The 22,821-nt window shown below is 29.2% G+C and overlaps 1 protein-coding gene across 4 annotated transcripts in view; it reads right to left on the reverse strand.

Annotated features, from left to right (window-relative positions):
- The window catches only part of LOC129976425 (1-aminocyclopropane-1-carboxylate synthase-like protein 1), a 49,440-nt gene that overhangs the window by 12,818 nt on the left and 13,801 nt on the right, over positions 1–22,821 (reverse strand). For all 4 annotated transcript variants that reach the window (XM_056089998.1, XM_056089990.1, XM_056090007.1 and 1 more), the window contains 9 exons: positions 21,073–21,182; positions 19,314–19,373; positions 19,162–19,232; positions 16,092–16,161; positions 13,449–13,515; positions 12,795–12,892; positions 9,656–9,727; positions 7,479–7,579; positions 3,131–3,266 (listed from right to left, as the gene is read on the reverse strand). In XM_056089998.1, the coding sequence (XP_055945973.1) occupies positions 3,131–3,266; positions 7,479–7,579; positions 9,656–9,727; positions 12,795–12,892; positions 13,449–13,515; positions 16,092–16,161; positions 19,162–19,232; positions 19,314–19,373; positions 21,073–21,182 (785 nt within the window). The remainder of the gene's footprint in view (positions 1–3,130; positions 3,267–7,478; positions 7,580–9,655; positions 9,728–12,794; positions 12,893–13,448; positions 13,516–16,091; positions 16,162–19,161; positions 19,233–19,313; positions 19,374–21,072; positions 21,183–22,821) is intronic.

The raw sequence follows: 22,821 nt of genomic DNA on the forward strand, positions 1-22,821 counted from the left end.
AATTGATTAAAATTTTCAAGAGATTAAACTTTAAAGAATACAAAATTTAAATTTTTATACGGATTCCGTACAAAAAAATTCCCAGTCAGTAAAAAAATGTGCCCCATCCTCAATTAAGGTCATGTAGAAAATTTCAGCATTTTATCTTAAAAAGTTTCAAAGATATGAAACTACATAAATGGCGACTTAAACCACTTTTCAATGCCTGGATATGAGTTTGCAAAGAGGAAAAAATCATGTCGGATGTTCGTGTTTTAGGGGTAAAGTAATGATTGATTAAATAAATAATAATTTTGCTATTTATTGCTTCAAAAGTATTAAAAATTTGTAGAAATAATAACTTAAAGGGAAGATTACTTAAAGGAACGATTACATAAGTTTTTTTACAAGTTCATTGGCTATGCTATTTTTAAGTTATATTCTGTAATTCATGATATAAAATTTTAAAGCATTTTTCAGGAGACATAGATTTTAAAATTTGTATTTAAAACTAAAGATATAAAGCATATTTTATTTCCTTAGGAAGCATTCATGCGTCGTGTCATCTGCACTGACGATATAAACATTTGCATTTTAATTTGTGATTGACCCTTCACCAAGTTTGAGAGTTATCTTTGAGAGATTTCATGATAAAATTCTGAAATTTTTTACATGACCTTATTAAAGGATGGGGCACATTTTTCTCACAGGAAATTTTTTGTACGGGGTCCGTATAAAAATTTAAATTTTGTATTTTTTAAAGTTTAATCCCCTGAAAATTTTAATCGATTTCATAACATTTTGCATCTTTTTTTAAGCAACTTTGTAATTTGCAGTATGTCTGTGGTCAATATTTAAGGAATAAAAGCCGCGGGCAAGGATATGAGACACCCTGTATATGCCTATATACAACATGCTACTCCAAACATCAAATATTTGTACCATTAATAAAATACACTCAAAAGAATATACAGTTCTAATATCATTCATTTGACAAGTTACTTAAATGTAAATTCCAGATAAATAAAGAGATATCACATCTCATTCTAAGTATAAGATTATAAGTTTTTTAAATATATTCTCTAAAAAAATTTAAGAAGGAAATACAATTTAATATAAAATAAAATTAATTTAATACAAAATATATTTCACAATTCCTTTATTTAACCATCATTCTTAACACAATCTTTAAATATACTTCACACACACATACTACATGTATACTATATAAACATAATTTTGCAGATACGTGGTGGAAAAGATGGAAATTTTGGAATAAACAATTTATTTCAATACGGGAGCCATAGTTTGTACAAGGGGACGAACAGTAAAACACGTCTTTTCGCACCAGAACGCAAGAGTAACGTGACAATTTTTTCTCTTGAGTGACTTTGCTAAGAGATTCTGATCTTTCTGACAAATGTTCTTTGACACCTGGCGATTTAGAAAAGAAAACCTTTAATATTTTAAAAGGAATGCGCAAATGTTAGAGATATTTTATCCCCTAGGATTTACCGACTCAGCAATTTATTACACCGTGTATTAAGTATAATTAAATTTTTAAAAAAGTGGGAACTTGATCAAGAAATAAGAAAAAATTTTAGAATGAAGCACCATTTGCAATTGCAAATTTCAAGGTTCTTACTTTCTTGAGGATGATGAAACGTTATACAAGTGATTCAAAAATCGGCACTTTGGCTTTTTTATTAAAATGACAATGCAAAAAAATTGCATACATACAGCATTCGTGAACTTCATGCATAGCTACAATGTTATTATCAAAGTTTAGAATTTTATTATTAGGTTCTATTTCAGGAGAAATAAAATCTCTCTTTCCTCAAAAATGAAATTCGGAGATTCGAACATCCTTTAATCGAGATGAGAGCCTCAGTCTTGAAAATGATCATTATCCAAACGAAAAATAATCAATTTTTCGCACAAAATGCTCATTATTAGCAAGAAATTTCTACAAATAGGTGGTTTGGTGTATTTAGAAACTATTTTATTGGTCTTACTTTCTACAAAGTCATACTGAATGGTGACTGATATATTCGGTTAGTTTTTACTGCATTATGTCTGAACGTTTTGGTCTTCGTCAATATTTCTATATATTTCTTCGTCGCAAACTGATAGTGCTTCTTCTCACCATGTGTCAGCTGTAAGACAATGATTGGAGCTGAATTCATTGAATAAATTGACTTGCTTATCAGGACTGTTGAATTTTCTCATGTGTCACCAGCTTGCATTCTTATTGACTTTCATTTAAAGGGTTGCTTGCACTCTTCTGTGTATAACGAGCCTCCTAGACGCAACATATCTTTTGCCGACGAATTTAAGAAGACTATTTATGATATCATTAGTGATGAATTGAATTGCGTGCATTCAAGTAATAATAGGAGACTTTGTATAAGTAACAAAGGTATTCAATTTGACTAAGCGTTTTAAGCACTTCAATCAATATATAATTTGGCGATTTTTCAAAAATTTAATGAAATTTAATAAATGCATCATTATGAAAATGCCGCTCTTTTAATAACCTTTTGTGCTAAATAATCTAAGAAAAAAAGATTCGCTCAATGTCAGGAATGGAAAAATGGTTTAAGTCAATAAATTTGTCTTTTAATATCTCAGCAAATTTTAAAGGAAAAAAAATGAAACTTTATGTGTTTATGCATGAAAATAAGAAAAACATTTTATTCTCTGACATTTTAAGAGTCACACATAAGTCGTGTAATGATTGTGAAATTTTATATCTTTTCATTTTCAACCTCGACAGAAATAAAAGTGATTTCATGCATTTGGGTATCGTATTTGATGAAACTTGGCACATAGAAGTATCTGTCTAATATATATATACAAAGAGAGGGTTAAAAAAGAAAACAAAGAAAAGTTGCCTCCAAAAGAGAGAAAATAAAAATAATTCTTAATTCTGCAAGACTTGTTTCTGGATCACTTGTTCATAATTAAAAATACTAAAAAAATTATACAAATAAATAAAATATCTAGATAAAATAAAAAATCTAGTTTAATGCATTACTTGAGAATTCATACGCTAACAACATGAAAATCTAATTTAAACAAAAGCAACTAAGAAACTTTTGTTAAAGTATGGGAATTTAAGGGAGAAATGTGCGATCAAGATTTTCCTTACCTTGCTAATACCATAAAGAACATGCAATTTATTCTTGTTAGGTAATGTAGGGAATTTCAAAGCACTATGAAATTCAGGAGATCCATTAAAAATGGAAAGTGCATAAACCTCGTCCATAATCACATGCAAATCATGCCTGGGAAATCGGTTAAATGATGTTAATTAAACAGCAATATTTTTAGATGAATGTAAACTTTATTCAAAAATGCAATAAAATAAATTAAGGGAATATGTACAAAATAATTTTAATGAAATTTAATGCATAGGATTCCCTTTATTTCATTGCATTAATTTGAAAGTTGCAATAGAGTGATGAAGATGACATTTGTCACCTATTTGACTTTTCTGCAGCTGATATGATATTACAAATTTCCAAAATCAGTTTACTATTAAAAATGTGTATTTTATAAACCAAAATGAAAAATAGTAAAGAAACAGTACACATTCTCTTAAATTTATATGTATATCAATTATTTTGTACATTTCTATGTTAAATGCAATGAATTAGTATTACAACTTGAATATTTATAAAGCATTTATAGGATTGATTCATCTTGAATTGAGGACCTGAATACTGACTAGGACTTGAGAAGATGTATGTCCAATCACAAAAAAATAATTTATCTCCCTGAGATTAAAATTCTATTGTAGCAACATTATGATTATCTCAATATTTAAACAAAATTTTGGGAGGATTCAGAAATTTTGTTTATAAATTCGTTGAAATGGTATAATAAAGTCTGCATAGCTCTAACAATTCTTAAGCTCTTCTAAATAAATAACAAATCAATGTATAAAAATTTAAGTTTCTGGATGGGACCAGTCTCAAAAGACCGAGAACGGAATGAGTGCATAAGACCCTGCATCAAAGATTGATTTTGCAAAAGGAAAATATCTTCAGTCCTTTATTTATTTATTTTTTTTTGTTTATTTGTTTGTCCTAATCTGAATATGCAAGGTGATTATAATTAAAGTTGCATTTCAAAAGTATGTAAAAAAAGAAACATTGGTCAAAATAATCTTATATTTCATCTGAGTATACGAGAAGCAACGGAAATTTCTTCTGAGAAAGAAAAAAAATAGTTCAAAAGTTCACAGATAGATACCGCTGCACTATTTATAAGATGCTAATTAAATGGCCTGACATGTTGTTGTGGCAAAAATCGGTTATAAGCTGTTTCCAGACCAAAAAACGCAGAAAGAAACAAAAATGAATCGATTTTTAATTGCCCTTAGATCATTTGTCGTAGAAAAAGCAAAAAAAAAAAAAAAAAAAAAAGAAAGAAAGAAATCATGAAAGGGAATTCAGCGACAACTTGCTTAAGAAATGTTCAATATGCTGTCTGCCATTTTTTCCGACGAACTGAAAGCACAAAACAACATGCACCACAATAGATCGGGATATTTCACTAGTGATATTGTGAATATGTTGCATAATGCGTGTTTTCAATGCACCTAAGTTACAAATTGGACCCCCGTACGCAACATCTTTTAGGGAACTGCACAGCCAGATGTCGCAAGAGCTCAGTTCAGGTGATCGTAGCGACCGGACTTTTGGGAAATGACGATTGATAATTCTGTCATTTCCAAAGGGAAGATTCAACAGGCACTTCACTAGCGTTGCAATGTGCGAAGAAGTGTCATTTGCTATTCACGCATCTGTGCTGTAGCAGTGTTGGTATGAGCCGGTTGCCTAAAAGAGATTTATAACGTGACCACTGACTCTACAGGTTTACAAGACTCGAAGATCCAATCTCTTTGGAAAAGAAATGGCAAACGATAAATGCTGCCTTAAACCCGTACCACATAATGACCTTTTGAGAATGAAGAAGCAATAGTTGCATTTGGAACGAATTTTCTCTTGCAAATATTCTTCAATTTTCAATATTGAAAATAAAAACAGGCTCCATCTGTCCACAAAAGATTCCACAGCCATGCATTGTTCACCTCCATTCGAACAAGAAATTGCAGGGGTAAAGTTTCTCGTTTTGGCAGATTAGCAGGAAGCAACTCCTGAACATGCGTAATTTTGAATGGATGGCATTGCAGCATATTTCGCAAAATTTTACGAACCGTATTGACAGCCATGTCTAAATTTCGGATAATTTCCCTTGCAATGGCCATTCCCTAAGCACTGCTTGATTCTTCCTTAAGTGCGGTAGCCACATCCTTCACTGACATCGAAGCCGTTGCTTTTCTCCCTTTTCCACATTGAACTTCAAAAAAATCGTCTCTTTGAGTAGAGCCATTTATTAAACTCTTAGGTTTGGAATTTTTTCAATTTAGTGTCGACACAATCGTCATTCTTGTAAAAATGCTTCATAAGGAGAGCCGGAGTCTTCAAGGATAGAGTCATGATTACCTTCTCGGATGCAGAAAAAAGGAACTATAGTTTCTCGCTTTTTTTTTTTTAAATCACAACTGTAATGCGGGGTGCGCATGTCAAATCTCTTAGTTGGCCATCTTAAAAATAATATATTTTTTAAAACAATCGTTTTTTAGAATCGTATGACGACTACATCGGCATCCATAGGTCAAACTTTGAATTTTTTTCGAAGAACAAAGTTCCATTGTTTCACGTATACTCATATGAAATATCAGTTAATCATTGATCAGAATGACCCGATACTTAATTTTTTTATAACCTTTAGTTTTAATCACCCTGTACATACATTTGAATATTAACAAACAATTAAACTTTTGGATATATCACGTCCACCAAATAATGAAAGGTTGGAATTTTAAAATTCATTTCGTTTGCTTATAATTAACGCCAAATACATAGTTTTAGTTAAAATAGGAAATGCTATTATTTCTTTTAAGAAAAGTTTCGAAATTTATAGTGAACATTAGACATTTATTAAAGTTTATCATTGAGTTTTGCTTTGCAGAAATATAACTATTTAAAAATAATTGTATTTTAATTTTGTATCTTGATTTTGTTACTCTTTTGAAAACTATATTGGTCTTAAAAATTATCTTCATATCAGCCTAAAAATCTTTCTCGACAATGAATAATATAAAAAAAAATTACATGTGATCCAGCATCAATCTAAATGATATTATCAACGAATTTGCTATAAAATATGTAAGGAAATGAAACAATCATATATTCTAGTAATTCATATGTAATTGCATTTGAAAACATTTATTAATTAATCGTTTTTCAAGTAAAATACTTTTATGAAAATAATTTAATTATTTAACATTTTCTTGAACATCTTTAATACTTATTACACCAATTTTCTCACTGTCATAAACAGCGAAAGGAAATAAATTATTATTTAATAAATAAAGTTTGCTACCAGCTTCCCAAATCAACTTTTCACTAAGTTCTGCCTTTGTTCGAGTCAGTACTGCTTCTAGGGTGTACAGTTACTTTGTTCTGTTTGCTTTAGAGTTTTAGGATAGTTTTTAATGTGAATAAGGCGAATTCTCTTTTTGCATTTAATCAAATTCCTGAAATGTTAAGAATGTTCTTTTCGCAGAACTTTCAAAAACATTACTATAAACATGATTTATCTACTTAATTATTGAACATGAAAAACCGAAAAAACAGTTTCGATTGCTTGAGGGATTAATATTTTAATTCAATATACGGAGTTAAAAAACATATATAATAATATCTTTAATTTTTTTACTTCTCGTATACTAAAGTATACAAAGAGAACGCGCTGTAATCGTAAAAAAATACGTGATTTTGATGAATCTCCAGTTTCAATTCTTCATGAATCCAAAAAACACGTTTTTGGAATTATGTCTGTTTGCTTGCCTGTCTCTGAATATTCTTTGAATCAAAAATCATTTGAGCTAGATTGATGGAATTTCGTATATGGTCTTTTCACCAAATTTGAAGATTTCTGGTAAATAGGTAATCACCAGTTTCAAAGGTAGTCTATCTATCCAGCTGGCCAATAGCTCATCGTATAAACCACAAAACAAAGAGAGCTAGATGAATAAAATTTAATACTAAACTGTAAATACCTATCAAATTTAGAGCCAAATCTATCAAGAAGTTAATCATCTGTTTAACTTTATATTCACAAACATGTAAACCCAATAACTCAGGAACGCAATGACTTAAATATATGAAAAATGGTATGAGATTTTGTGACTACAACTGTAGTTCTGTGTCCAGTTTTAATTCATATCGGTAGGGGGGGGGGAGTTTGTGTCAAGTTTTTATGTAAAATCATATTCTAATGATTGATCACCTAAGATCGCTCGCTAACAGATTCTTTCGCTAATTATTGTTTGAAAATTGCATGATGTTAAAAATATACAAGTACATTTGTTAGTAAGTATATGAGAAATTTTCAGGGAAACTACACTTGCTAGTTCAACTTACTCATTACAAAATGTAAATATATCCATAAGTAGTTCAGAGCTATAGATATCTCCAAGTGGATTGCTTGGATTTAATAATATGAGTGCCTTTACAACTTGTTTCTGAAATAAGAAATATACATATACAATTACTGATAACACACTTCTTTGAATATATAATACAGGGTGGTTATAATTAAAGTAACCTTATTCAGACCCCTCTAGAACCCGTTTTACTCATCAGATTTTGATTAAACGGGTACACACTTTATATGGATTATGGAAAAAAGATTTCTGCAATAAAAATAGTTCAAATTTTGACCAGCAGAGGGCACTTTAAAAATTCCTCATATAAATTAATGAAACCTATAAACAGACTTGTAGTCAGAGCCAGAAAATCATTCTGCGTGTCTTTGTCATTGTCAATCATACCATTACAAAAAAAGATCGAACATTATTGGTAAAATCGGGGTACCAAAACGACAGGAAGAGCTTAGTTGCACTGCGTGAATATCTTCGTTCAAAGGGATTGCGGAAAGGGCCCCTGTCGAAGAATGGTTGATGAAGATTATTATGAAATTTCAAGAGAATGGGGACTTGAGTGTGCTGCCAAGAAGAGGGTGGAAACTGGTTGTGAATGAAACTGTCGAAGAAGTCGCACTTCTGTGATTAAAAGAGCCTCCAGTTTCAGCTATTCTTCAGCAAGTGCTCGATCGGTGTCACGTAAGTTGGCGAATCCGTGGTCGGCAATATGAAAAATTCTGAGACACATTTTAAAATGGTATTCGTACATGAACCACGTGATGTAAATGCTGCCACCAAACATGCTATGAATTTTCTTGCCGATTTTTGACGAGAATGGAAGTTGATGAAGCTTGACTTTGACGAATTCTATAGTCAAGTGAGGCGTACTTTTCTTTAGATGGAACTGCGAATAATCAAAATTACCGCATATGAGGTGTTTCACCTCCTAATGACCTGCATCAATAACTGACTACGTGACTACATGGTGTGGATTTACTGCTGATTTTATCCTCGTACCGTTTTTTTTAACTGTCACTCCTACAGGTCCTAAAGCATGCTGTGTTACGAGTGCTCAGTGCAGTGAACTTCTTTGATAGCAATTTGTAACTGAATAAATTTCAATGATTCTAACAGATTTTTTTGTCCTTCTTAAAGCACACAATTCCCCCTGGTAGTCATATATATATATATATATATATATATATATATATATATATATATATATATATATATATATATATATATATATATTTCCCATGGTCCATATAACGTATATACCAAGCAGGACGGATCTTTAGACGGGTTTGAATAGAGCCATTTTAATTATAACCACTCTGCATATCAGTTATCAAGAATTTCTAAATTTTATATTTTGTCAATGAAATACATATCATTAACCTTCCATATAATAAATTATTATATAACTTAAAACTTATTCTACTGAAACTTCCCATTCTTAATAAAATGTATCGGTATGATAAACACGGTTTTTTTTTAAAAATCTTTTTAATAATAATTCTTAAAAACTAATCAGAATGTGATGTTGTATTCATACTCATATGCATGTGTAAAAAAAATATTTATTCTAATAAAAAATTATATTCCAGTAAAAACGTGTTTTAAATTATATCAATACAGTGTAACTACCAGCGCCATCTATCAGAACAGTAAGAAGAATTCCACTTCCTGTTTAGTTTGATATAGAGAGACAAAAGAATGTGTGAGAGAGTAACAGATGAATTAAAAATGCTGACTTTTAAATTTTATGTTAAATGAATATTAATACTTTACCTAGTAAAATTAGTGTTTTATGATGTGTGCAATATAAATAAATTAATGGTTTGCACAATGGTTTTGACAAAGTTATTTTGACTGTTGACTGTGTAGTTTGCTCATGCGTTACAAAGTATACAAAAAAAAAATTGTACTAATATATTTCAGTATTCATAGCTTTTATTACAACGTTTAAATCTATATATTTTTATTTATTTATAAAATTATATAGTTTTTTCAACGATCTAAAGAAGGATATATCGCAATTAAACATGATAAATATGATACTCCTTTTCTTATTAATGGACTAGTTTGCTAAAATAGTAACAATGAATCCAAATTAAACTTGAACATCTTATGCTTATCAGCATTAAATGCACACTAATAAATTTTAGGCCATACCTGAGAGATTGCATCCTCATATGCTTTTTTCACTTTCTCTATATTTAAGATAGGAGAAAGTTCGTCGTTTTCCTAAAAAAAAAAAAAAAATGCGTTTGTTTGATGTGTTTAAAAGCTCAATCAAAAAATTTCATAACACAAATGTTGCAGTTTTTTTTTTTAATAGAAGGGGGAAAAAAACTGGAAGAAAATCTAAGAAAAGAATTAAACAAGAAGAAATAAAACCGGAAGATGAAAGATTTCTTTTCATTTTTAAAGAAAAGCTTCTGCGTTTAAAGTAAAATTTTGTCATAAGTATTTCCATCGCACATAACAAAGAGAAGGAATAAGTTCATTATTTAAATCTAAATATTCATTTTTCAAGATATATGTTGTTATAAACCTGCAATGTTGCTTCCCAGAACGGTTAGTTCAATCGTTGGAAAGACCGTTTTATGATCAGCTCTGTTGGATGCTGATCGGATGCCGAATCAGTGAGCCTAGGGTTCGGGGGCAAACATGGCGCCCATTTGGCGAAATAGATAATACTAAAATCTCCAAGAATTTTGGTGATAAAGACTATAGAAGCTGAGATATGCTTGATTGTTCCAGAACCGTCTGCTCCGAGAACTATAAAAGGCCGGTAGTCTAAGCCGAAGACAGTCGCGTAGAGAGTCGTCGAGAGGTTTAGAGTCGCATAGCGAGTCAATGGCGGATAATTGGATCTGTCCAGAGAAGTGCAAGCGTTGAGTGGAGCTCAAGTGATTGGTGAATTGAGCTGTGAGCCTAATCCTGGAGTTTATTATAGAAGCAGCATCGAGTCAGTCGTGTGATGAACAGCCAGTCGCGTAGTAGTGAGTCAGCAGTTGGATACAGCTAAAGCGAGGAGACAATGGAAAAGTACAGGCGATGGAGAGACAGTAGAATAGTACTGGTATCGGTATCCACGTAGATTCCCTGCTGAATTCTGTCTGGTCTTTTTGTGTGCTGTGGTTGTTGTTAACTAATGATTAGGGATTGCAATACCGGACCAAAAGTTCAATACCGGTATTCGGTATTTTTTAAATCTTAATACCCGGATACCGGTTTTAATACCGGTATTAGAAATTTTAGAAAAGAAAGAAAGCACAGGTGTTTCTTTCTTTTATTTGCCAGTTTTGTTAGAGAGTGTAAATATCACAAAAAATAATTTGTAACTTATAAATTATAACAGTATATAGTCACAAAAAAGTAAAGAAACATCTTATTTATTTAAATCACAAAAAAGTGTAAATATCACTGTCTGGGGTACTATTACAACTTTTTGAAATGTGATCTTAAAAAACATAATGCATCAATTGAACTATCATTAAGCCTGAAAGGTAATTTTGTGTAAAAATTACCACCTGTCGAAAACACTCTTTCGGCCTCTACGCTAGTTGGTGGTACTGTTAGCAATGCGCAATATACTTTTTCCAAGTATTTACCTCTAAATCCCTCATCTTCAAATAAATCGATTTCTCGTCGGAGAGTTTAGGATATAGCTGATTTCTGTATTGCATTTTGGTTCGTTGAATTTTTTTTATTTATCGCGAATTCTAATTTTTGTGCAAGAGACAATTCCTTTTCACTATCGATATTAGTGTCATCATAATCTTCGATAACTGAACCGAATTCTTCTGAATGTGGATGAGTTTGTGGGTAAAAAATTTTAAGAAAATTTACTATAAACTTAATCAGATTTGAATTGGTTATTTTCGTTTCTTCTTTTTCCTTTTCATTCTTAAAATCATTATAACTATGTAAATACCATAAGACATTTTTTATTTCGGTATGCCTTTTTTCTGTGCGATTTCTCAATGTAATATATAATTCTTCAGATAGTGATGTGTGCTGTTCTTTCAGTGACTGCAACATGAAATGTATTGTTGCATTAGCTGTTAACAAATTAGAATCTTTCCGACACAATGCCTCAATAGTCAGTTTTATTGGAAGTAGAGCTGATACAGTTCTGGATATTAAGTCGAATTCACTATCTGAAAAATTAATTTACAGGTTTAAGTCGATTACTGCTTTTTGGATTGGACTTCTCTGTTTCAAAAATCGTTCCATCATTAGGAGTAAACTATTCCAACGTGTTTTAGAATCTAATATTAACATATATTCTGTTTTATTTTCAGTTAGTATATATTTTAGTAAAATATCCATTTTATATCGGAACGTTTAAATATCTTAACAATTTTTCGAACTTTATAAATTATAGGAAGCAATTCTTGATAGGTTAATATTTCATCCTCATTAGCAATATCTTCTTCAACAATTACATTGTCAATATATTCATTGTCAATATCACTCTCACTTTTATCCTTTTCAAAGTTGGAATCCGAAATTTCTATATCCACAGTATTTGGATTCTTCTGTTCTTTATTTTTTTGGTATAATACATCTATTACTCCTAATTGAATTCCATGTACATAGCACAACTGCTGATTTGCACCAATCAACTTTCCAACTTTTTTCATAATTGTTGCTCCATCAGTCGTTAAGTATACAATATTTTCTTTCAGGGATAATCCATGTTTCGCTAATTTAGATTTAAGCAATTAATTAAGCCGTTAATTAGCTAATTAATTTCGCTCGTTATGGAGACATAAAAACAAAAACGCATACTATTTTGCTATGTTCGCGATACCTGAACATATAGTGGAGAAATTTTAAAAATTTCTAGTAAATACCGAAAAACCGGTATTTAAACTTGTGAATACCGGCATTACAAAATTGTACAAATGGCTCAAAATACCGGTGTTCGGTATCCCGGTATTGCAATCTCTACTAATGATTACTACTTGTGAGCTTCTTGTTTGTACTAAGTGTGCTGCTGTATACTGCTTTTGTACGTCTCGGCTGTATAGTTTTCGTTTGTGTATTCGTGTCTTTGTGTTAATAAAGTCGTCATTTGTTACTGAGGTCTGTTAATTGTGCTACACCATACACCCATTGCAAGCGAACCCGCTGAATTTACGGATTTAGTGAAGGAAGTTCCGTAACAATATGGATTAAAAACTATTATAAAATATTTCAATTTGAAAAATAGAATTTCTTTTTGCAACAGTTTATGCATTATTTTCCTGAATAAATCTTTAACATAATACATGCATGCATTTCAGTTCTTTAAACCTACTTTGCTGATAATAGGAATTGGCCATAATTTCACTTCAGCTCTCTGCATGAAGTCTGTATAAATCCGTCCGTATATTGGAGTAGGGGCAAGAATTACCTCTGAAAAAAGTAAATGTATATACATTTTTAATTGTTGCTCAAAATGTACAAACATTATTAATTGTTGGTTAAAATGTACATACATTATTAACCTGAAAATACTGAAAATTTATAAATAGGCTACACCTTCAATGAAGAGTAAAAATAAACTCGGGGGTAAGAAATTGAAGATTTATTACAAATTTTTATAATTGCTGAAGTCAATATTCACAAAATAATATTTAACTCAATTATGTTATTTGTCATTCACTTTCAAGCCAACCAACATTTAGTCCTTAAGTTTAAACATAAATTACATAAAAATGAATTGCATGTTAATTTTTTATCAAATTATTTCTTTATAAGTGTATTAATTAATGAAAACTTATCAATAGTAGTAAAATATTTTAAGTATGAAAAAAATTAATTTGTTAAGACTTACGAAGTTTTTTGAATAAATTTTTACTTTATTGTTTAAAAGGGTAATTCTTTAACATAAAAATTTATAATATACAATAGGAAAAGACTTTTAAGAAAGTAATCCAAAATTTCAAGGAAAATAAATCTGTCATTATACCTCCAGGATCAGCAAGACAATGAGCAAGAATATCAAGACAGGCTGTTACTCCAACAACACAAATCAACTGAAAACACAAAACATCATTTAAGGGACTGTTTACGTGAAGTGCTTTCAATATTGATAAAGTCAAAAACAATTCATTTTCAAACATTTAAAAAAACATTACTATTTTATATACTTTAAATATTCTAATACAATTATTAAAGAAATCTAATTAAAATAAAATATAAAACGCTTGATGCTAATCTTAAAATATTATAAAATTGGAAGACAAAAGAATTAAATTAACATTCAAATAATAAAACTGGTTGCAGTTGTTACTTTCTAATAAAAATTGACATCAAATAAAATTTTTCCATTACATCCATCACAATAATTTTAATATTTATCAAGAAATTCAAAAAATTTCAAACAATTATTCAAAACGTGCACGAATTTTCAAATAAGTTTTAGCAAGAAATGTATGTGATTAATACATTTTGTAAATTAATAAGAATATTCTTTTAACAAAGCACCTGTGCTCTTTTTTCAGGGAAATAAATAAATACATTGCTATCATATTTTTACATTAAAACTATAATCAAAAGTGAAAAAGTATCCAAACAAAAATATGATAATTTATGTTTTAGTAATACAGTCTAATTAAAATGAAGCAAGATAAACAACTTTTAATTAAATTGCTGGGGAAAATTTATTTTAGTTCATAAATGTTTATGTTTGATGTAAATTATGATTAAAGAAACAGAAATACAATAAAATAGAAAATGATAGTTTATAATCATGAGTGTTAACTACACCAGCCTGCAACAATTTCTTGTTTTAAAAGTAATAGTTGTTTTTTATGTATTTTCGCATGCTTATTTCAAAAATAATATCAGTTTTTATATATCACGTACAGTTTTTTTGAAAAGTAAATTTTTTAAATAAGTAAAAATACACAGATTTTTTGCGATTTGGATAGGATAAACTAATAAAGTATGTATGTTTATTTGTTTAAATAAATTCTGAAAACCTCCTACTTCATTGAAATTAAATAATACATTTATATTGAATAAATACTTATAATTGTATTTAAAAAAACCGTTTATTTTAAAATTCAAAACATTGATGGCAGTTGGATTTCACCGTGAAAAATGAAGTACCTGCAAAATTGAATAAAGCCGAATTAAATGACTTAATTCGTGATTTAGGTTTAACTAAAGAAAATGCAGAATTATTAGGCTCTCGGTTAAAAGAGAAAAATTTATTAACGACACATACGCCGTTTAGTTCGTACAGGAACCGAGAAAAGCAATTTTTATCATTTTTCAAATCTGATAACTTCTTGGTTTATTGCGCTGACATACCTGGTTTGTTACATGAATTAGAAGATAATATTCCTTATAATCCGAATAATGGCGACTATTTATGGATTCCTCAAAGAGGTGTCTAAAAGCAGTTTTATTGCATAACGAATCTAAACTTGCATCAGTTCCAGTTGCACATTCCGTTTTCATGAAAGAAACATATGATAATATGGAGATGCTTCTCACTAAAATAAAATACACTGAACACAAGTGGGCAATATGTGGTGACTTAAAGGTTATAGGTCTTTATCTTTGCTTCTCGGGCAACAAAGTGGATTTACTAAATTTCCGTGCTTTATTTGTGAATGGGATAGCAGGGACAGAGAAAGTCATTGGATAAAAATGATATGGCCGAAGAGACAAGAATGGATTCCTGGTAAGAAGAATATTTTAAATTAATATTTAATAGATCCACAAAATATTTTATTGCCCCCACTTCACATAAAATTGGGACTCATAAAGCAGTTTGTGAAAGCTTTGGATAAAGGTGGAAAATGTTTTGAGTATCTTATATCGAAGTTCCCAAAATTGTCTAGCCCTAAAATTAAAGAAGGTGTATTTGATGGAACACAAATAAAGAAATTAGTTAAAGATTCCAATTTTGAACAATGTATGACAAATAGAGAGAAGCAGGCTTGGGTTGCATTTAAAGATGTCGTAGAAGGTTTTTGGGAAATGAGAGAAAAGAAAATTACAAAGAACTTGTAACTGAGTTATTACGTACTTATCATCTTTTGGGGTGCAATATGAGCATTAAAATTCACTTCCTTCACTTACATTTGGAATACTTCCCAGACAATTTAGGAAAAATGAGTGTCGAGCAAGGTGAAAGATTCCATCAGGATATAAAGGAGATGGAGCGCAGATATCAAGGACGGTGGGATGTTAACATGATGGCCGATTACTGTTGGTCTTTAAAAAAAGACAGTGATGTGGACTATAAACGAAAAACCCGAAAAAGAAGCTTCTTGACTTCAAGAAAAACACAAAAGTTATCATAATATTGCAAATGAACAGCATGTTTAGTTAATAGCAACTACAGTTGCAACTGTATGCATTATACTGCATTTTGTTAATTTTTTCATTGTCATTTATAAAAAATCCTTACGTGTTACATAAAATTTAGTTTGCATTTTGAAATGACATCATCAATGCTGATATAAATCAATTAAAATTTTACAAACAAATTTTTTTTTTTTTTTTTTTTTTTTTTTTTTTTTTTTTTTTGCAGGCTGGTGCTATTCTTATACTTTGTTACATTTCAAAAATATGAATTTCAAAAATGAATTCTTACATCTTCAGGATCAACAGGCTCATGTGTACATAGAAATTCAGTCATAACAGTAGCTAAAGCCTTCCTTAACCTGAAAAAGTATGAATGAATCTTATATAATAAACATGTATCTATTAAACAAGCTTTTACTAATCATTTAAAAACTTTTCATAATTACTTATACTAATATATTATTATAAAGTTTCATATAATGATAAATTCTGCAAACTACTATTTAATAATAGATTTAAATAATTAAGCGATATATCTCTATTAATAATAGCGATGAACTTGCGTATGTGTGTCTGTTTATGAGTTGGCGCTCTACAGGATACACCATTTTACCTAGGGTTACCATGTTTGACACATAAATAATGTAAAAGGGGAAATGTTTTTTTTTAAATTTCAATTAATCTAAAATTAAGTGATATTTTGCCATCTTTTCACCATTACTTTCGAACACATTACAGCATATAAATAATTTTTATATCATCCTAAAATTAAAAAAAAAATCAATAAAATTCATTTTGTTGCCGCACATTGTTCGTTAAGTTTTAATTAAGTTTTACAAATATTTTTAGAAAATTTTAAAATAATAAATTCAACATGAAAAAAACTCACTGAATCTTAAATCGTTTTCATTGTTGCTTCAAGTATTTCATCTTCAATTTTTCTACCACTGCTGTTATTGAAAGTTTGTTATTCTAAGTCGGTAAATTTCTGTCTAAGGATTCTTTTAATAATTTTTTTTTTCAATTTTGTACTCACAAACAATGTTTAAGTAATTAAGTATTGTCTTCAGAAATATTTAAAGTTCAGTTCTAAATTAAAGTACAAATTTTAGGTAAGATGGCAGAAATTTGGGGACAATACTTTACCCCTGATTTAGCAAAATGAAAAGAATGGTGTAAGGTCTCTTATTATTTAAGAGACCTTACACCATTCTTTTCATTTTGCTAAATCAGGGGTAAAGTATTAGACTTCCATATCTATCAAAATTTGAAATTTAAAAGCATTATGTAGCTCACGAAGCCATTAATCCCAAATTACATAAAATGTTTAATTAAAATCTTTAGCATCCCCAAAGAATGATAGTTATAAAGAAAATCAATCTTGAATGAAATGAATTAAAAAATGATCTGGATTGGTAATTGAAATTTGAGATATCAATCTTCAATGCATTAAGGGACTCATTACATGTTAAAAACAAATATTACTCCAAATACAAATCACCAAATATATTGTTAATTTCGATTATTTATAGCATATTTACTTTAAATGTTATTTAGCAATTATTAATTTTACATTAGTAAAAATAAAATGATAAATTGATATTGCTCAAAAGAGAAGTAGAACCAACTCATTAAAAAAAATATTATAAACTTATTTTAACTTATTTTTCTCTGAAACAGAGATTGTTATAAATCTTTTTATTTTATCTTTGCCTTAACAAAGATGAATGTGTGTATGTGTGCGTTGGTGCTCTAAACCAAACAGGTTGACTTAGAGTTATCAAACTTGCCACATATATAGACATTGGAGGTTTGAATGGGCAGCACTTTAGATTGATTTTTACAATTATTTAATTAATTAAAAATCATATGAAATTTTAACATTTTTCTTCGATAATTTTCGAAAATATTTTAGATCAGAAATTATTCCTGCTTCATCTTAAAATTCAAAAAATTATCTTTTGAACAAAAAAAAATTTTGCCTTATTTTTTTTTTTCGATTTTAATAAATTTTTAAAGATATTTTTTAAGCATAATTTTAACAATATATTTCATTGCTAAACTATAACTCCGTTCGTTTTCATTGTTGCTACAAATATTTCATCCTAGTTTTTTTTTCCATTGCTGATGTTCAAAATATAATTCGGATAATTTTTTTATGTTTAATGAGTTTTTGTGCAGTATGTTTTTTAATAATTTTTTTGAAATTTCGGCGTACTTACAGCTACAGTTTAGATTCAGAATCAAGCAATGTTAAAAAAATGCTTAAAGTGCATCTATTTTTTAAAATATCATTTATATATATATATACAATCTAGGCAGATGCCTATGATAATATTAACACTTTATCATGTGTAATTGGTTAGGTTCTTATATGTTTCATTACGTTTACTTGCTAGAATATTAATATTTCATAAGCGCCAAAATATTAATAACATTTTAATTCTGCTTTAATGTTATTATGTACAAACGTGGGTGCTGAGCCTTCTAGAGCCATAATAGATCAATAAAAAAATGTATTTTCACAAAGCTAATAAAATAAAAAAATTAACCCATAGTAAAATAAAATGCGGCAAAATAATTAATTTTAACTATTTATTAAAAGAGGGGGCTCCTTATACTGAGCGTTGCTTAAGACCTCAGGATCTCTATTTCCACCACAACTGGACAATTCAGTACACATTGAATCATCACAAGAAACTTAAGATCATATAGATATTTGATAAACACAAAATTTTAAAAACTATTATAACATTAAAATTATAATTAGATAAATTAAGCATTTTACTAGTGTAATAACAAACTTTTGAAAAATTCGAACAAAATTATTTGTACCAAAAAATACTTTTCCATGGCTATGAAAAAAAAATTTAATGAATTACTTTAAGAATATATAACCTTCAAGTTACAGTTTTAAATATTATTTCAATCAAATATTAAAATTTTAAAATATTATTAGATATTTAATCGTATTCTTAAATATCATCTCAATATTAGCAGATAACTTTGACCGAAAACAATGATTACTGTTCCAACAGAAACTAAGCTATCATCACCAATTACACATTAAGTACTTTAATTAGAATTGATGAAGAAATAACAGCAATTGTTAAACAAAAATTCATTTTAAAACAAAACATAATGAAATAAGTAATACATACTGAACAATTAAGGCAACCAATTACTATAATCATACTGATAATAATTACCAATAATCAATAATAATCATTTTTTTCTTAGAATTCTAGGGGGTAAGAAACTTTTAAATTAGAAAAGCTAAGTTATTGATTTCAAACACTTTGATATAATACCTTTAAACACAAAAGCAACAATATGAATAAAAGAAATAAAAGGCATACTTCAAAATGCCATAGCCTTCTCTATATTGTAACAAATCCAAATTGCACTCCCACACATGAGGACTAGTTAGCTAAAAATAAAATAATTTAAAATTTTTATCAACAAACTAATACATATAAGTAAAAATTTTGTTTTTATGAAATTTACTTACTCTAGGGACAATAATATCACGGCACATATTATTGACTGCTGTACCAAGATTGATGTATCCCTAAAATTTGATATGAATAGTATGTATTAAAACACATTTTAAAATGTGACATAATTTTTTGACTTATTGCAATCAATAATCCTCAAACTTTTCCATATAATATCAATGCTGTACTATAAATATAAAAATAAACGTTTATTATAAAAGTGCAAACACAATGTGAAATATATTATGCGACTAACAAGTTAAAATATACGTGCATCATACGTCATATCAAGCGTGGAATTTCATTTAAATGAAGAATAACTATTAAAATAACAACTTCTAAGTCTATATAAAAGAGAAAATTTTGACTTTTAATATTTTTCTATAAATCTAAAAAATGTCACAGAATATATCCCTTATTAAAGTGGGCAAAAGAGAATATAATTTCACAATTTTCAATTCGATAAATTTAGCATAATAAAAAAAAATTATAACATAAATTTGTGTGTGAACTAAGACTTCTCATATACTTTAAAGCATCGAAATGAAATGGCAAATGAAAATCTGTGAAATCGGTTCAATTGTTGAAATAAGGGTCAGATACTTTATTTTGCAATATCTTTCGTAAATGGAGGCGGAAGGAGCAGACAATCATTGACATAACAAAATGTCATGGATTTTCAAGAGAATTAAATAAATTGTGAAATCAGTACAATGATTGCAGCTGGAGGGACCTCTGTTGTGAGTTTGATACCATAGAGAATGTAAGTAAAGTAGTATTTCGACATTTCTCTCTCAAATGGGGGCTAGTTAGGGACAGGAAACCGTTAGTGATTTGTCTAAGTGTGATGATCTTTCATATGAAATAAAAATTGACGAAATCGGTTCAGATGGTTGGGGCTAACGAATTCTAATGCTTGTTTTCCAAAAGAGAATATACAGTCAGGAGTCATTTTTCTCTCAAATGGGGGATGGTAGGAGAGAAAAAACCGTTGATGGTTTATCTAAGTGCCATGATCTTTCATACGAAATAAAAACTGACAAAATACTGTTAGGATGGTTGTTTTCCTGAATGGTTTTCTTGGGTTTCTCAAAGATAATGTACATTGAAATAGTATTTCGACGCTCCTTTCTCAAACGGGGGATGGTAGGAGACAAAAAAACCGTTGATGGTTTATCTAGGTGCCATAATCTTTCATATGAATTTTTTTTAAAAAATTGACGAAATCAATTAAGATGGTTGTGGCTGTCAAACACTAAGGAATGTTTTCCCAAAGAAAAAACATAGCATTATTTTTGAAATTTTGAATTTGCTGGTGGAAAATGAGAGGTGGAAGAAGTCATCTAAAAGTCGTAAACTTTTATACGAAACAAAAATTGGCGGAATCGGACCTGTGGTTGGGGCTGGACAATTGGTTCATTAGTTTTCCTTATTATTTTAAACATGTAGATTTTAAATAACTAGATATCAGAAACTTCTGAAATATTTGATTAAAAAGTCAAATATTTTATAATAATGTATGCTTCACATGACAATTCAACTATTTACCTAAAGTATTAAAAAATATTTTAAAAAAAGTTTTATTAAAGACACATAAATAATATAATAAGGTCACATTAAGTGAAATAATACTCATTCCATTTTGAAAATTTAAATTATATTACAATTTAGTCTCGTTGAATACTTCATATTCATCCAACATCCTCACTTTCGATTATAATTTTCAAATAAATTAAACATAGCAGGACACGAATAAGTAATAAAAATACGTACATTGGGATTTTTAACTTCATCATATTCATCAGCATTGCAAATACCCATGTACTTGTTCAGAAAATCTTCCCAATTCCTAATGACCTCTGCTCTTTTTGAGATGTCGGTACCTAAATAGAAAACATAATAAAAACTTTTAGGCCTGGGTTTTGAAAAACGAATCTTGCTTTTACAAGTTTTCAAAACGTCAGATTTTTGGATTAGTTCAATTTTATAAAGACTATTCAGATAAATCTTTTTCAAACCCTCAAAAATAAATAAATAAACAATATAAAGATCATATTAAATAAAATCCGATGAAGCTCGGAATATGTCATTTTTAATAAAATTTCATTTTTTAGATAAAAATTTAGGCCAACGCTTTCTTTAATCGCTTTATGTCAAAGAAGTAAATTTTTTTAGAAAGTTTTCTACGCATATTGTAGTAAGTATTTATATTAACACCTATCGCGAGCGGTCAAATGACCGTTTTCCATTAGCAATTCCAATGCATCGGTGAAATGCCGGCAAGTTTAGTATTAAATATCTATATTTTTTTCCCAAACACTAACAGATACTAATATACAATTTTTTTTCAGACTTTTAAATATGTCCTTAAAATCTTTCAATTGTCTCATATCGTCTTGAGATTAAAGTTGTAATTTTCAACTAATTAAAAAAAATCGAGATTAATATTTTTGATAGGATTATAAAATACATTTACAGTGGGCGCCACTTAATGCGATCGCGGTTGATATTATTATTCGCTTTATATTATTAAAATCTTCTAGTCCTGAAACGACGTATTCATATATATACAAAAATATCAAATCAGTGTGATAATTACAAAGTTTAAAGTTATCAAGCAGATGCAATGCTTGAAGAAGAAAATTGACCGATTCTTCATTTTCAACCATCGTTAATCATAGACATTCATGGAATTTCTTGCACCATTTATAAAGAAACATCTGTGAGTCATTTTTTCCGGGTGATGAGATTCATATTCTTTTTTTCTGGACTAAAGCAATCGGAATTGATTGAAACGAATAGCCATGTCTAGTCAGAAACATTTAGAGCAGTCATAGAACACAGTAACCTGCGACTAAATCATGAAAACAAAATGGATAAAAAACTATTTGAGTATTAAAGATAAAATTTAAATTCTGGACAAATATGACAATTTACTTAAAATAGCGCAACGATACGGCGCAGTTGGAAATTTCACAACTTCTTCGTAAAATTTTTGAAAATCGTGAGTTGTTTGTTAGAAATAAATGTTGATGATTCCGATGGAGCGAATAAGTTGAAGAAAATCATCTAACGAATACCAAAATGAATCTTACATTCGTTCATCTGAAACTCGGCATCAGCATCGTTCAAATAAAATTTTGAAAAGAACGATAAGATTATGAATAATATATAAATGAATAAGCTGAAGTGGTCTCCCTAAAACTTTCGCGCATATCTCTAATAAAAGTGTTTTCAGTGAACGCCTTGCATAGCATTGACGTAAAATAGTTAGAAATATTAAAATTTGATGTGAATTGAGTAATTTTACTGTATCGCGTCATTCTTGGCGAGTTATTTGGCGAGTTATCCCTGGCGTGCTGTCAATAGCATCCGAAATTCGAATTTGCGTTTTAGACGCGTTTTCCCCGACTGATTTAAATAAACACTGGACAGAAGACTGGAAACAACTGGAAGAAACTACAGTTGTAGTCATAAAATACCAAATTTGATATATTTTAGTCATTGCGATTTTGAGTTATC

The sequence above is a fragment of the Argiope bruennichi genome, chromosome 1 (genome assembly GCF_947563725.1).
Source record: "Argiope bruennichi chromosome 1, qqArgBrue1.1, whole genome shotgun sequence".
Lineage (NCBI taxonomy): Eukaryota > Metazoa > Arthropoda > Arachnida > Araneae > Araneidae > Argiope > Argiope bruennichi.